At 33.0% G+C, this 17,055-nt stretch overlaps 1 protein-coding gene across 1 annotated transcript in view; it reads left to right on the top strand.

Annotated features, from left to right (window-relative positions):
• HEPHL1 (hephaestin like 1) overlaps positions 1 to 17,055 on the top strand; it is an 84,930-nt gene that overhangs the window by 32,148 nt on the left and 35,727 nt on the right. The window contains exons 5-9 of the mRNA XM_074304518.1: positions 5,676 to 5,930; positions 7,323 to 7,491; positions 9,991 to 10,130; positions 10,279 to 10,410; positions 15,203 to 15,414. Coding sequence (XP_074160619.1) covers positions 5,676 to 5,930; positions 7,323 to 7,491; positions 9,991 to 10,130; positions 10,279 to 10,410; positions 15,203 to 15,414 — 908 coding nt within the window. The remainder of the gene's footprint in view (positions 1 to 5,675; positions 5,931 to 7,322; positions 7,492 to 9,990; positions 10,131 to 10,278; positions 10,411 to 15,202; positions 15,415 to 17,055) is intronic.

The following is a 17,055-nucleotide window of genomic DNA, read 5'->3' as shown; positions in this document are numbered from 1 at the left end:
TTCCTTTCTTTATAGATGAGGAAAATAAAGGTCCCATATAAAGTGACTGCCCAAAGATACATTGTAAATGCCAATGCTACAGTTAAAATTTGTTTCCTGATTCCTGAATCCAATGCTTTTTCATATAACCAATGAAACACTTAAGAGAACAGTGGGACAATTGTAGAATGATAAAATTTCAGAGTAGATGGAGAATTGGTTGTCTGTCTAGCTCAACAAATAGGTAAGTCTATCTACAGCATCACTGATAAATCATTATCCAAACCCCACTTGAAGTCTTTCAATGAAGTGAAGCCTATTTTCCTGCTCAAAGCCGCCCATCATGCTTTTGGATAATTCTAACTCTTAAGAAATTTATTTCTGTATCAAGCTGAAAACTTAGTCCTAACTAACTTCCAATGACTACTCCTAATTCTACCTCCAAGAGTCAAACTAAACAAGTTGGATATTTATTTCACAGACAACCTTTTACATATTTGGACATGTATCATTACTCAGTCTTAGGCCTGGCCTTTTCTTCTCTAAATTAAAGTCTTGGTATCTTCAATTTATTCTTCATGATCTCTAGTCCTCCCATAAAGAGTTCTTCTCCAGATGAATTCTTAATATGATATTTCTTGTAATGTTGGAGTTCTCTTTCTGCTCAAATCAGAGATGGTAAACATTACTTTCTTTAATAAATATTTCTTTCTTTAAAATTGTAGGAATCACAAAAAAATTGTGATTCTGGAACTGATTCTGATCATTAAGGAAGAACAGGTTATGAAAGTTCAAATGGTGAGAATTTTAATGGAAAATGGGTATGCTATCTTATGTGATAAAAAACAGGAGGAAAGTCAGATGTAGTCTAACCCACTCAGAAACAGAAGTAGTTGGCAAGAGTTTAAAGCCAAGATAGCCTTGGTTATTATTGTTTTATTATTATTAACATAGGGTCTTCTAATATGTGTCAGGCACTATGCTAACCACTTTACAAATATTATTTCATTTGATCCTCACTACCCTGCGAAGTAGGTTCTGAAACAGAGATTAAGTAACTTGCTCAAGATCAGACAACTAGTAAATGTTTGAACCTGGAATTGAATACAAGTCTTTCTAGCTATTAGTTCTATTATTTTGTACTACCACACAATATTTTGAGTTGAATTGAGTATACTGAATTGAGTTCAAACTGCTTGACTAGATGAACTACATTCTGACATATTGAAAGAAAAAATATTTAACCAGACATAAATGCTAAAGCTATTAGTGATCTTTGAAAAATTTATAATCAGAGGAATGCTATAATGGAACATTCTTTATAGTACTAGACATTATAGACATTAATTTTTCTTTTTTAAAAGTTTTATAGTATTCATTGTGAATACCTCTGGACCTAAATTTTTGTAAGGAAGCTTTTTGATACATTTATACTTCTAAGATTGGTCTATTTAAATTATTCACATTTTGTTAGTTTGTGTGTTTCACACTTCTGTAGAAAAGCATCCATTTCTTTTTGATTCTCAAATTTATTCATACAAAACTGTCTTTATTAATCTTTAATAATTTTCACATTTTTTCCTCATTGTGAACTCTTTTTTCTTCTTTCAAATTGTGTCACTTGGGGATTTAGGCTTCTCTTTAAATTAGCCATTATTTATTTTAAAAAATAGCCTTGGATTTATCTTTTCAATTGTTATCATTTCAGTTTTATTGATCTCTGCTCTGATATTCTTTATTTCTTTGTTTTTTGTTTTTTTTTAAATGTAAACTTAGTTTATTTACTTTCTGTTTATAATACTGATTAACATAGGCTTTCAGTGTGAGAAACTTGCATCTAAGTACTGTTTTCACTGAATAATTTTACATTAAGTATCTGTATTATTATTATTTTAAAAATCTGCTCTTGTTTTGTAATTTCTTTTTTCACTCAGTCATTATTGAATTGCTAATATTTTCATTCAAATAAATACTGTTATCTGAAATTCATAACATGATATTTTACTACTGGGTTTGGAATGTTATTGTCCATAAATGTAAAACATAGAATCTCTGAGTGTCTACATTTGTCATTTCATTTTTATTGGCAAATTTTGTTTCAATAGCTTATACAAAGAATGGATCATTTACAATGTACAAAAACTATTAAATAAGAACATATTACTTTAGTGTTTTCTCTTCACCAAAAGTCAATTTTCCCTTTGTAGGATTATGTTCAGTTTAATTGAGTAACTTTAAGTCTTAATTGTAAACCTATATTCTCTGCTTTCCAGACTTTGGTATTCCAAGTACTTTACTCTTTCATAGTAGTGGCTGCTAAAAAAGTTATGCTCCTGACTGTGACTCCTTCATAACTCAGATTCTTTCTTTTTGGCTTCTTGTAACAGTTTTCTCTGACCAAGAAACTTTGGATTTGGGCTATAATATTCCTGGAAGTTTTCATTTTGTAGTTTCTTTCATAAAGTAACTGATGGATTTTTTTTTTTTTTAATTTCCACTTTGCTCCCTAGTTCTAAAGATCTGGGAAATTTTATTTTATGACTTTTAAAAATATAAAATGTAAATTATTTATTTGTTTATAGCTTTCAAGTACTCCAACAATTCTTAAATTATCCCTCCTCAATTTGCTTTATAAATCAACTGTTTTGCTATGAGATAGCTTGAATTTTCTTTTATTTTTATATCTTTTTTTTGACTGTTTTCATTATTTTTGTTGTCTCATGAAGTCATTAGCTCCTATTAGGTCCATTAAAAATTTCTAGCAGCTTGTTGTTCAGAAATGGTTTTGTACTTTTAATATCAAGCATTTAATTCCCTTTCCAATTCTTACTTCCGTGACACATTTCTTTTTTATTTTTTCTAGAGTGCTCTCACTAAACTTACTAAAATATTTTTAACTACCAAAAAATCCTCTTGCTTAATTAATCTCTGACCAGAATTCAATTTAAAATTATGGCCAAAATAGAGAAAGGGAATTATAAGAAAGATGTTGTGAACGTAGAAACAATACTTGGCAACAAATTAGGCAAATAGCATAAATTGGAGTGAAGAATCAGAAGATGACATTAAGACCCAGACAGTAATAAGAAATTTGGGGAAAAGAAAAGTTTTGACAGGGTGGATATGATGAATTCTGTTTTGGACATGCTGAGTTTGAGATATTTATGGGCCATCCAGTTTGAGTTACCTCAAAGGCAGTTGGTAATGTGGCACTGGAGATCAGAAAGAGCCCTAATCAAAGAGAAATATAGATTAGGGAATCAATTGCATAGAGAAGATAACTGAACTCAGTGGAGATGATATCACCATGGAAGAAGAAGAGAAGAGAAGAGAGCTCAGGATAGACCCTTGGGGATACCCACAGTTAATAGTGTGAACTGATCCAGCAAAAGAGACTTATGATTCTTCATAATTTTAAAAATATATTAAAATATATGTCATCTTTGTTGGATAAGATGTTTATAAACCTGAAAAAATAATATATTTTTTGTTCCCACTATTTAGTTCTCCCCATATAGCTTTAAGATTTTTTTGTATCATAATATATTTAACTTTATGGCTTTCTTTTCAGTCTTTTCAGTGGAATTACCATTTAATGATAATGAATTGATAAACTATCCCATTACTCTTATTTTTTTCCAACTATTTCTTGATGAAATTCTATGAAGTTTTTTTTGATAATTTGCTGCACAATTATTAGGTGCATATGTGTGTATGCACACATATTTGTATACTTTCATTTTGGATAGAACCTTTTAGCATAATATATAATATGTTTATCTCAGCACAGTCTGGCTTTAATTGAACTGTGATTGATATTGTTAATGTCATGGTAAATTTTATAGCATTTTAAATTTTGACTCCCTTAGAACTTTCTGGGTTAAATGTGTTTCCATAGTAGAAAATATTTAATTGTGCTTTGAAATTCATTTTGTACCTTTTTTTTGTGGGGAAGGATTTAGTTCATTTATATTGTGCCATAATTACTAGTTTTGTCTTTTCATTAGTCTTATTGTAAGGAAATATGTTTTTTTTTTAATTCTATTAGTCTATATTTGATAGAATCATTATTAAAAATTTCTTCTGTAATATTAATAACTCTGTAGGCTATTTTAATTTGCATTTCTATTTTATCAAAGACAGAACATTTACTCTGGGATTATCTGCCCTTTCTCTTTTCCCCTTTGAATGTTTTCATATTAATTCCCTGAAATAGCCGCCTGATACCTTTAATGATTTAACCAGCACAATGCTAACACATCTTGTTAGCAACTTTTAATTTGATTTGAGAAGTTTGAGTTATTTTAAATGCTTATCTCTTTTTTCTAGGAGAAATATTTGTTTTTCAAAGGTTTCTTTGAAATTTTTATAGCTCTTTGAAAATCTTTCAAAGGCAGCCTTTCAAATAACCATTTCTTACTTTCATAGAGCATACTGTTTTTCTGACATAATTCTTGATTCATGGTCCACGTGTCTTAATTCTGTAAATATTGTATTCCTTTTCCTGCAATCCTGCTTTTTTTCCTCTTTCAAAGTTCCATTTCCCCCCAAAATTTTTGTAACTGTAACTGATTTGTTCAATTCAAATTGCTTGTAATATATTTTTTTTTCTTAGCAATGCAGGTTGGAATTTAACAACAAATTGTCTAGGCATGTAAAATATTGTTATCATGCTGATAATTGCTTTAGCAAACTTTGGAAAAATTTATTGGATTTTTCTCAAATACCATATTCATTTAAAAAATTTTTTTCTTAGTTCTCTGTGATGTCAACAATATTGAAATTGCTATGGGTGCTCTGTTGTCCAGGTGCATCAGCTGACTCCACATATTGTTCCATAATCTGGACAATTCAGTAATATCTTGAACTTCTATCACCAACTATTCTGCATGGTGTATAATTTTTTTTGCTAATATTGTTGATAGAGTCTATAGAATTTGTGATGTTTTCCCTTTTTTAAAAAAATTAATGTTTTTTAAAAAATCATCGCCTTTTACTCTATTCTGGAACCCTAATTCTCATTTGATTTCTTCATTCCATTTTTAAACTTACAACCTTCTCTTATTTGATGTTATGGTCTTATCCTTTTTCTAGTCTTATTTAAATTTTTAAAAATGTTTTATTTTCCTAAGTGATACAGTAGAAGGAGAACTGGTTCTGGAGTCAGGAAGACAAGTTCAAATTAGATTTTAGACACTAGCTTGAGTGTGACTCTGAGCACTTACCCTCTATTTTTCTGAATTTCTTCAACTATAAAATGAGGATTATGAAATTATTTGTTGTGGGGATGAAATTAAACAATACAGGAAAGCATTTGGCACAATGTTTGGTATATAGTAGGTGTTTAATAAAATGCTTGTTTCCTCTCTGTTTGAGGATATCTTTCAGGACATTTCACGGGGTTTCTATGTTCAATTTTCATTATAGGTTCAATTGTTCTATGGCATTTTTTAGTTTTTTGACAATATTGATAAGTTTTACAATTTTGGGTTGGTTTTCAGTGTAAATATGTTTGTTTTAACATTTCTTCCACATTTCTTTTTGTTTGTTTGCTTTTGTTGTTTGTGTGAAGGGCCTAACTCTTTTTAAACCTAATCTTTCAAAATGCTGAAATAAGAAATAGTCTCACTTTATACTTCAGTAAGAGTCTGTAGTTTCTGAAAACCTTGTTTCTTTTTTTTTTTTTTCTTTTCTAGCTCTTAATGGCTATCTTTTTGGAAACTTCCCTGAGCCAGAAATATGTGTGGGAGATACTGTGTCATGGCACTTATTTGGAATGGGGAATGAGATTGACATCCACTCTATCTACTTTTATGGGAATACCTTTATCAGCCGAGGACATCGAACGGATGTTGTCAACCTATTCCCAGCTACTTTCCTTACCATAGAAATGATAGCTGAGAATGCTGGGAAGTGGATGATTACCTGTCAAGTCAGTGACCACCTACAAGGTAAAGAGATAGAGGTTGTTGACATGGAAATATAGAAAGTAACAGTTCACTCAGTTTGACAAACACGGAATCACTAATCATTGATTCATATGGATTTCGAACTTCAAGGAACTGATCTAGTTACAATTCCTTATATGGCAAATGAGGAAGCTGAATCCCAGATTAAAATAGACTAAAGCCACAAGGTATTAAGTGACAGAAGAAGGATTTGAACCCTTTTTATCTAACACCAGAGCCAGCATCTTTTCCGTTATGTTGTGTGGCTTCCCACCAATAACTGACATTCATTAATCAGGCACTATATGCAAAGCAGGCTATATATGAGCAACCTCTCCTCCAGATGTCATAGCTCTTTCCACTAAATCATAAGCAACTACATATGGGAACTTCCATCCTTTACCTTTGCATCCCCAATATTTCACATGACATCTTACATATAGTAAGAACTTAATTTTTTGTTAGATGGCTTGTTTATTAAAACTTGCCATAAATGGAGATAGGACTGGCATATATTAATACATACACACATATACATATATATTTTTTCATTTCCACATGTATTTTAGTAAATATTTATTAAATGACTACTTAGTAGAAGGGTCTCTTCTGGTCTTGAAGAAGACAATATTCTTTGGTACACAAGGAGATATGATAGTGTTTCTTCTCTTAATTTGTTATAACCTATATGATTTATAAAGCTAAATCAATTAGCTAACAAGCAAGACACCATTCTAAGCTCTAGAGATTTAAATATAAAAGTGAGACATCTCTCTTAATTAGGGGAGATAACATATAAAAGAAAATTGAGCTGGAAAGCAGACAAAAAAGCTTGAAAGTCATAGAGAGTGTAGATCAGGTGATGATACTTGTCGTCTATAGAGTGCAGAGATAGAATACATGGTTAATAATAGAGGATTTTAGGAGGCAATGCAAGCATACCTGGTAAAGCCTAGTTTTCCATTTTATCAGAAGGAACAGAGTTTATGATGTCCATCTCAGACAAGTTATGCAAGGAGTCAAGCATCCCAGATGAGCTCTGAGGAACAACTTGGGACAGGGATAAAATGGGAAGGGAAGAATGCATGGCTTCCCGAAGGGTAAATAGTAGCAGGTCTTTTCACGGCTAGGATAGGTTCTTAGACAGTCTGGAGAGCAATATAAATAATAATAATAATAATAACAACAATAACAATAATAAAAATAACAAGATCCTTCAGGCTAATGTTAAAATTGTTTAGCAAATGTTTATTATAAATGGCATTTAGATTTTTCTTGGAATGTAATAATATGCCATGAAAACCAGTGGGCAATATCAGAAAACTCTTTAAATAAAAACAGGTAGCCTTCAGCAATATTTTAACTTAACTCATATTTTTTTCTTTTGTTTTACAGCCGGTATGCTTGGACAATATAATGTCAAAGCATGCACAAATGATATTCATCAATCCACACTAACAGGCCAGAAAAGAAGTTATTTTATTGCTGCAGAAAAAGTTCTTTGGGACTATGGTCCTCAGGGCTATGATAAATACAGTGGCCTGCCCTTAAATGCTACTGGCAGGTAAGTCTCTGTCCTTTGCTAAGTCATCACTATAGAATAGATACTTTTAAAAGATTCTCACACAAAAAAATCCATTGTGTCTTAATGGAGAACTAAACAAATCTCTGCTAAGTCTCTTGCCTAATACATACAACTCTAAAATAGGGGTTCTTTTTTTTTTTATTATATATATATATATATATATATATATATATATATATATATATATATTATAATATTATCCCTTGTATTCATTTTTCCAAATTACCCCCCCTCCCTCCATTCCCTCCCCCCGACGACAGGCAATACCATACATTTTACATGTGTTACAATATAGTCTAAGTACAATACATGTGTGTGAATATCATTTTCTTGTTGCACAATAAACATTAGAATCCGAAGGTACATGCAACCTGGGCAGACAGATATTAGTGCTAACAATTTACATTCCCCTCCCAGTGTTTCTTCTCTGGGTGTAGCTACCTCTGTCCATCATTGATCAACTGGAAGTGAGTTGGATCTTCTTTATGTTGAAGATTTCCACTTCCATCAGAATACATCCTCATACAGTATTGTTGTTGAAGTATACAGTGATCTTCTGGTTCTGCTCATTTCACTCAGCATCAGTTGATTTAAGTCTCTCCAACCCTCTCTGTATTCCTCCTGCTGGTCATTTCTTACCGAGCAATAATATTCCATAACTTTCATATACCACAATAAAATAGGGGTTCTTAATGTGAGGTTCAAGAATTTAATAATAATTTTAATATATTTTAAGATAATTGGGTGTTATTATTTTATGCATTTCATTTTATAAATTTAAAAACACTGTTGTGAGAAGGGGTCCATAGGCTTCACTAGACTGACAAAAAAGGTCTTTGGAACACAAAAAAGGGTCAAGAGCCCTTGGTAAGACAAAGAAAAGAATATGGCAGATTCTCATTTAGCAGTTAAATGAAATGATAAAGAATATCCTAGCTCAGACCTTAATGGCTAGGATTTAATATATTAATTTTGTCCAGCATATATGTTGATTTACATAGAATTCAACTGGTCATTCAAGAAAAATAAATGTTTTTTGAGTATCTACCATTCTACAGTCAGTATAGTTTTAGTTTGAGTGAAATATATAATAATATATCCTGCTTTAAAGAAGAGCAATTCATGCATAGCCTATTAACTTTTAATAAGAATGTCAGATTATCAATAATATCATAATCTTAGGCAATAGGCAGTAGAACTCTATTGAAGGGTTTTGAGGACATCTCAAATAATTGAGAATTTATTATATATTGTACTTACTGGGATTTCAATTTGACTTAAATTTGAGATGATGAAAATTTGTTATGCAAAGAAAATGTATCTATTCCTTTGTAGAAAACCTTAACAAATAATTGTTGGATTAATTTGTTAAATATATCAAATGTCTATTATATGCAGAGCACTGTGCAAGAAAAAGAGAAGTTCTGTCCTAACCTTTTTTTTCCACACCAGAACTCCTAGAGGAAGGTCAACATATATGCAGATCATTATAATACAAAATCTAGTCCTTGTTGGATCTAGTTCTTCCTAATAAGGAAGGAATTACTCATTTTTAAGCTTGAGTTCTATGAAGGACTGCGATATAACAAGTTGTTTTGATTCATGGCTGCCACACTTATTGTGACATCGAATCCTTCATGGTTTGATTCCCATTTACCTTTCTACACTTATTTCACACTGCTGAATTTGTGTATTCTCAGTTTTAGCCAAATCAACCCATTTATCGTTTCCAGATCTTGGCATTCTATATCCCACTTCTATGACTTTGTATTTGGTGAATGAATGCCTGGAATGAATCAACTCCTTACATCTATGCTTTTAAACAGAAGTTCTTAATCTGGGGTATAAAAACTTGTCTATTTATTTATTTATTTTTTTATAAAAAATATACATGATAATTGCATTTTAATTTAATTTGTTTCTCCTGTAATCATAAGTTTTTTATTTTATATATTTAAAGCCATAGTTCCAAGAAAGGGCCCATAGACTTCACTAGACTGCCAATGGAATCCATAACACAAAAGAGATTAAGAACTTCTTTCTTAGAATCTCTAGCTTTCTTGAAGGCTCAACCAGGTATCACAGAAATCTTTGCTGATTGTCCTAATTATTAGTGCTTCCTCACAATCCTCAAATTATATTATATTTGTCTGCTTAAGTGCTTTATTTCTATAGTAGGATATCAGTCCTTGAAGGCAAATATTTTGTTTTTTTACCCTCATTGCTTTGAACATAGCAAGCATAAATGTTCATTGAATTGGATTGAGTTGCTAGGGTATACATATGCCCAAGCTTCTACCAGCCTTTTCCTTTTCAGTTAGTTAAATGTCCCTAGGGACTTGTTGAAGAATACTTACCCAGGACCTGTCCAGAATCTCTTTTGGTGATTCAAAGAGATGAAGAGCTTATGCCCATTAATTGAGACATTTGGTTTGCATGTGGAAACGTTCTCAATCAAGTTCCCGCATCCTTTCACAGTGAATCTGAGCCCTTCTTCACACAAGGGGAAACTAGGATAGGAGGAAAATACTGGAAAGTTCAGTATGTGGAGTATACTGATGCAACTTTTACCAGAAGAAAGAACCGATCTGGGGCAGAAATCCATCTTGGAATACTTGGTACAGTAAATCATTCCAAATATTTCAACCTGGGGGACAGATTACTGTTGTAAGACCTGATGATTCTAAATAGATTCTTCTCTCTCTCCCCTCTCTTTCCCTTATCTTCTCCTTTTACTTTTTCTTTTCCATACTCAATTTCTCACAGGCCCAGTCATCAAAGCTGAGGTGGGTGATACAATAGAAGTGACTTTTGCCAACAAAGCAGACAGGGTCTATAGCGTTTTGCCCCACGGTGTGATATACGACAAGGCATCTGATGCAGCCCCAAACCTTGATGGTAAGTGCTAGTCTGTGTGGTCAAATGCAACTGGTCAAACCATGAACAGCTTCACCAGCTCAATTCAATTCAATAAGCATTTATTAAACAGTTTTTAGGTCTAATAATTTACTTCAACTAATACAATAAGCCAAAAATGAATCAGAAACAGTTTTTATTATACTCAGAGTGTGGCACTCTGTACACACTCTGCACTGAGGTTCACATACAGCAAAATGGTTAATAAAGAACATAATTGAGTCAGTTGTGCTCTTCCAGGAATATATTTTCAACAGTAGAAATTGGGATTATAAAGATAGATAAGACAGTTTCTGCTCATAGAGAATTTTCCATCTAATCAGAAGACAGACAGGCATATAACATAGAGTGAGAAAAATGCAAATGACAGGTCTAGGGAGAAGACAGTGAGAAATCTGAGGAAAGATAACTTTCATAGAAAGCTAGAGTATTTGTGGGGTCAGATATGAATTTGCATAGATGTCAGCTGATTTATGTCCTAGTTTAGTCACTTAATCCCCATTTGCCTTAATAATAGCACCTACTTTCCAAAGTTGGAGAGAGGATCAAATGCAATAAGTTTGGCACATAGCAAATACAATATGGATATTAGCTACTATTATTAGTTTACTAATTATTAGGTTTTTAGTTTATATGATTTATGTAATAGTTACCTGTATAATTATAGTTTATTAATTTATGTAATATAATAGTTTATAAGCATTAGTTCTTAGGAGATATTTTGCAAGGAAGATGAGTGAAGGAAAAAGAATGCATCTTTATTCTATGTTCAGTTCATATCTCTCTTATGTAATCTTCAAGCAGTAGCAATCACACATTTATTTGTACTTATAATTATGTACTTATCATTTGGAAGGTCAAAAGAAGTAAAAGCAAAAAGCTTATAGCCTAATCGGGAAGATGACAGACATATATGGAATAATTAATGAACAATTTTTGTTATAATATAACATATTATTATGCAATGCAATATAACAACTTTACAAGGCATGACAAAATATATATGATAGTATGTGTGTATACAAACATATATATTAACATATATATGTATATGAAATATCGTATAGTATATAGTATAGTTTTCCTGGCAAAGATACTGGAGTGGTTGGCATTTCCTTCTCCATCTCATTTTACAGATGGAGAAACTGAGGCAAACAAAGTGAAGTGACTTGTCCAGGGACATACAGCAAATGTTTGAGGCCAAATTTGAATTTAGAAAGTTGGTATAAGTAGTAGTATATGTGTCTTTATCTGTGAATGATGACTATGGAAATTCCCCTTCTATTTTTTATATTTCTTTTGCCTTTGGAGGTAGTTCAATCTTCCCTTTTTCCTTTGCTTCTTCAGAGCTTGTTGCCAAGAGTTTTAACTAGGGAAATGTTATTCAGAACTTGGGCCCAGGATAACAAATTTGCAACGTTATGATGATACTTGAAGTCTTTTAGCAGTATAGGAAAAAAAATAGAGCTTGGGATCTAGTTAGAAAGAATTAGTTAAAATAAGAATCTATCAGATGACTGGCTGAGGTAAACTCTTCTTCCACCCTATTAACTCTCCATCAATTGCCACTTGCTGTGGGCACACACACAAAAAATGCCTAGATTTAACTCTGCTGGTTTGTACCTGACATATCTATTTCTAGATAGTTTTTTGCTTACTTGACACTAGTTCAATTTCAGTCAAAGATAGGTTGGGTGGTAGCAAGTAGCAAGGGGGGAGAAAAAACAAAAACAAGAAGCCAGCCTCATGACAATTTCCTTACATCTGTGCTTTCAGTAGAATCATCAGTTTCATTTCCTTGATACTCCTGTCCATATGGGGAAAAAAAACAACTGACTGCCCTATCACAAAGCTAGCTTTGGGAAATTTAGAATTTAATTCCCTGGTCTCCTGATTCCCAGTGCAGTCTTCTCTCCATTAAACAGGACTGTCTTTTATGACAAAGAACAAAGTTTCTACCCAATGTCCCTGGTATAACTTTTGGTCTAGTTAAGAAAAATAATTATTCACTAGGACAATGTAACTGTTACTTAGAAAACAATTCTGATTCAAACACCAAAATGTAAAAAATATTCTATTAGTCCAAGCTGGACAGCACTATCTTTTTGTTCCTTTTCTGATGTTTATATTGAGATCAATTTTTCACAGAGCACACATAAAACCAGTCCTTTTATGCCTCATACATCCTGAAAATCACCTTGATTTTCTTCTAAAAGATGTCTAAAGGTCTAATCATGTGAAATTTTGGGGCAGCTTGGCTAACAATTTAAGTAACCTGAAAAACAGGGTGAATTCTTGCTTATGTAGCCTAAAGCAAGTATAGTCTTTCCTGTCTGAATTCCTGCTCACATTTAATCATTACCCCTGAGAAGACAACAGTAGAGGGGAGCAGATTCTCAGATGCTTCTCCTAAGGGCAGAATTTGGCCATATTGATTATTTACTTCTTGCTGGAGTAGACAGCCCAACTTCTTAAACTGTGATTCGCAACTTCATATTGGGTCTTGTAACTGAATATGGGGGCTGCAAAATTATGATTTATTATCATTAAATATTTGATTTGTGTTAAGATTCTTACAAGATACCAAGACAGTGGAATTGATAGAGACAATAATTATTTAATTTAGCATGGTTCAGTATAATTGATCTGATCCTACAAGGAGAAAAAGGCCAGAACTGTTATGGGCCAGAACTTGAAACAAGGTACTAAGTGGAATTGAGGAGACGATGGTTAAATCTAATTTAGCATTGATTTAATCCTACACCAAATAATGGTTTCCAAGTGATATAATGATTGATGTATACTCAGTGTACAGCATATAAGCAAGAAGCTCTCAGGGCCAGACACAGAAGCCCACTAAAGGACAAGCCCACTCTTGGAGGAGGAGACAGATTCATTCCAACTTCTACCTTTGTGCTGGCTGGAGGCTTTGGATTCAAAGGGAACTAGAGGCAGAAGCTGGCAGAGACAAAGGACTAGAGGCAAGAGCTCTCTGAACCAAGGAGAGAGAGAGGCCTATAAGAAAGCTAACTGGGCCCAAGGAAGGAGACAATACTTGGAAAGAAAAAATAAAGGATTTGGACTTTAACTCCTGGCTGCATTTGGGGTGATTACACTGAACTGAAAGGAAGGCTGCTCCCAGAAGCCCCCCAAGAAACCTGCTCCCAGAGAACATTACGTTTTAGAGAAGATTATTATAGATTTGTGTATGCATTTACCCGGGGTCATGTAAGGATTTCTCCAGTGAAAAGGGGTTTCAAATGGAAAACATTTAAGAAGCCCTGGTTTTAGTGCTTTTAGGTTCTGCAGGTCTATCTTGATAATACTCCTAAAGAGTAGTATGGAGACAGAATCCCAACCTGGCTCAAGGTATAAGAATATTCAGATCCTGTTTAAACCACAGGCTTAGGTAATGTAGATATGGAGACCATTGCCCAACCTTTATCCAAAAGACCCCAAGGATCTATATTTCATAATAGATTTCTATCCACTTTTACTTTGATGGTCAAAAGGTAATAAATTTAGGAGATACATTTATACAAAAGACTTTATAGTTAAAAAAATATACTTTAATACTTAAAGAAGAAGGGATTTCATCAGTGGGAACTTGCTCTCTAGCCAGACAGATTGCAATCTCTCTATTATTTACTTTGACTGAAAAAATGTATCACCATGGTCATAAATTTATGAATTTAGCACACCTGGTCTCACTGTGAAATCATTTGGCCTATTACTAGGCTCATATTTGAAGAGTTTCCACTTTGGTAAGACTTGACAGATCTTTTAATCCATTGATATAGTCTTGAAGTACCTGTGACCATCTCCACTTTGTCATTAGGCATTTTGTTAGAAATCTAGTTGAGGAACTGAAAATATAAAATATAAATTAGTGGTTTAGAATAATTCATGAATCAATAAAAAATTGAGTTTTTAAGAATATTGGAAGAATTCAACTTTGGGAATCAGTGCCAAGAAGGACTATTACTTTGCTGTTCTCCTTCAAATGCTCTTCAATGCATTAAATCAGAATTTTAGGATAAATAATTCAATTTTTTGTGAGATTCAGTATGGTAAAATGAAAAGAATATTAAATTAGAAAGATTAAGGCATAGTTCCATTTATATTTAATTGAATCCCACAATTTTTCTCGAGACTCTTAAGACATTTGAATTTTAAATTTGTTTTTAAATTAAAAAAAAAAAACTTATTTGAACTTCACTTGATTATTAGACCTCTCCTCTGTCCTTTACCACATTCTAACTTCTATTGTTATCCTTAGGGCAGGAATTATGGCTAACAAGTACTTTTGCATATAATAGGCACTTAAGTATTTGTCAGATTTAACTGGATATATGTTATTTTTACCTATGTCTGTTTCTTGTTACTGGTAATGGTAAAAATTCTTTAGGAAAACTAAAAAAGAATTGCTTCAGGGAAAAAAGGAAAAGAAGAAATATAAAATTTGTAATTTTTACTCTTCTCTGAATCCTCTCATCTTTAAACCCTTCTTTCCTCTCTTTCAAATATACAGCATCAAGGATTGCAAAAAAAGTTTGTCCCTTGCCTTAAATTTCTAAAAAGCGGTAGTCATATTTTAATTGGATTCCATTTTAGACAGACAAGAACAATAGTGTCATTCAACAAGATATTCTTTGGTACTGTTGTCAGGGATAGAATCTCATCCTGGATTGAATACAGATCTGAAAGATTTTTATGTTGTTTTGTTCTTATGCCTCCCTTCGTATAATTGACTATTTTACTTTGTTTTTCTAAGGGTTTCAGAAGATGGGAGCCTATGTTAAACCAGGTGATAAATTCACATACAAATGGATGGTGCCTGAAAGCGTAAGCCCAACAGTTGATGATCCCCCCTGTTTGACATATATGTACTTTTCAGCAGTGGATGCAATTAAGGACACAAGTTCTGGTCTAATTGGGCCATTGTTGGTCTGTAAAAGGAACACTCTACAAGATGATGGAACACAGGTACAATCTGTGTAGTAGGTATTTAATGATTATTGCATTTGCCAGCTGTACAATGTCTTATCCAAGGTCACACAATTAGTAAGTGATGGGAACAGGAACAGAAAATTAAGTTCCCTGTTCCTTTTTTCAGTACCTTATTTAGCCTCCCTCAAATAGATAAAAATAAAATTGACCTAAAATATTAGAGGAAATAGAATTAGAAACATTTTTGTTCTAGAAAGGTGCACCTAATAGTATAGTTTGTTATGTAATCATTTTCAATCATGGCTGACTTTTTGTGACCCCTTTTTGGAATTTTTTGAGCAAAAATACTGGAGTGGTTTGCCATTTCCTTCTCTAACTCATTTTATGGTTGAGGAAACAGAAGCTAACAAGGTTATATGACTTGTCCAGGGTCACACAACTGCTAAGTATCTGAGTCTGGATTTGAACTTGGATCTTTTTTATTCCAGGCCCAATACTCTATCCTCTAAATGCCACACTTTAAACATCATAGACATATTTCTTCCCAGTGACAAAGGCATGTGTGTGATTTAAAAGTCTCTTTAGTATTAGCTCTAAAAATAAAATTTCTGACTAGAAAATGGCACTAAATTCTATCAATGTGTTGGTTATGAAATCCTTCTATATGCATTGCTTATAAATGTGCTATGCATAAGGAAAAAAGCATGTTATTGTGGGTTTGAAGCTTTGAATTTCAATTCACACAGTTTTTCCTTTCTGCAAGGTTCTCTACTTAAAGAGAAAGAAGTACATTCTGGGAGAATGATGTTCAAGGCAAGGGGAAAATTGTTTGAAACTTGTAGTAAGGATCCTTTTTTTCCTGGAAATGTAATGACAGGGAGTGGCTTAGTTATACACTCAGACAAGAATCTGACCAACCTAGTTAGCCTCTACTTTTCTCAAGCTTCTAAATTTCTACCTATTTCACAAATAGATAGACATAAACAAGTAGGACCCCTAGGATTCTCTCTGTGTGTCTCTTTGTTTCTCTGTCTCCCTGTCTCTCTGTCTTTCTGTCAGTCTGTCTCTATCTGTGTGTGTGTGTGTGTGTGTGTGTGTGTGTGTGTGTGTGTGTGTGTATCTCTATCTCTGTCTCTCACTGGTCAGGTTTAAGTAACTTGCCCAGGGTCACACACTTACTAACTACTGAAGGCCAGATTTGAAATCAAATCCTCCTGAAGCCAGTGCACTGTCCATCAAGCCACCTAGCTGTCCTAATTCATTCTCTCTTGGGAAAAGTATTGCTTCTTTGACTCACACCCAAATGGACATATTACAAGGAAGACACACTAATACACACAAGTCTACCCATTAATCAATCAACAAACATTTAGTAATTTTCTTTTTTTGTTGTTGTTGAGGCAATTGGGGTTAAGTGACTTGCCCAGGGTCACACAGCTAGGAAGTGTTTAGTGTCTGAGACCAAATTTGAACTCAGGTCCTCCTGACTTGAAGGCTGGTGCTCTATCCACTGTACCACCTAGCTTCCCCTCACTTATTAAGTTTCTTACTAATTTCTAATCACTGGGAATACAAATACAAGTGCCTAATTTTTAAGCTAAGAAAAGCCAGGTTTGTTGAAATATAGTAGAGTGATAGAGAGAAATATAGTAGAAATAATATGTAATATGTTTGAAA

Source organism: Sminthopsis crassicaudata, chromosome 3 (genome assembly GCF_048593235.1).
Source record: "Sminthopsis crassicaudata isolate SCR6 chromosome 3, ASM4859323v1, whole genome shotgun sequence".
Lineage (NCBI taxonomy): Eukaryota > Metazoa > Chordata > Mammalia > Dasyuromorphia > Dasyuridae > Sminthopsis > Sminthopsis crassicaudata.
Note: the sequence above shows the minus strand (reverse complement) of the source record. Positions and strands in the feature narration are given on the sequence as shown.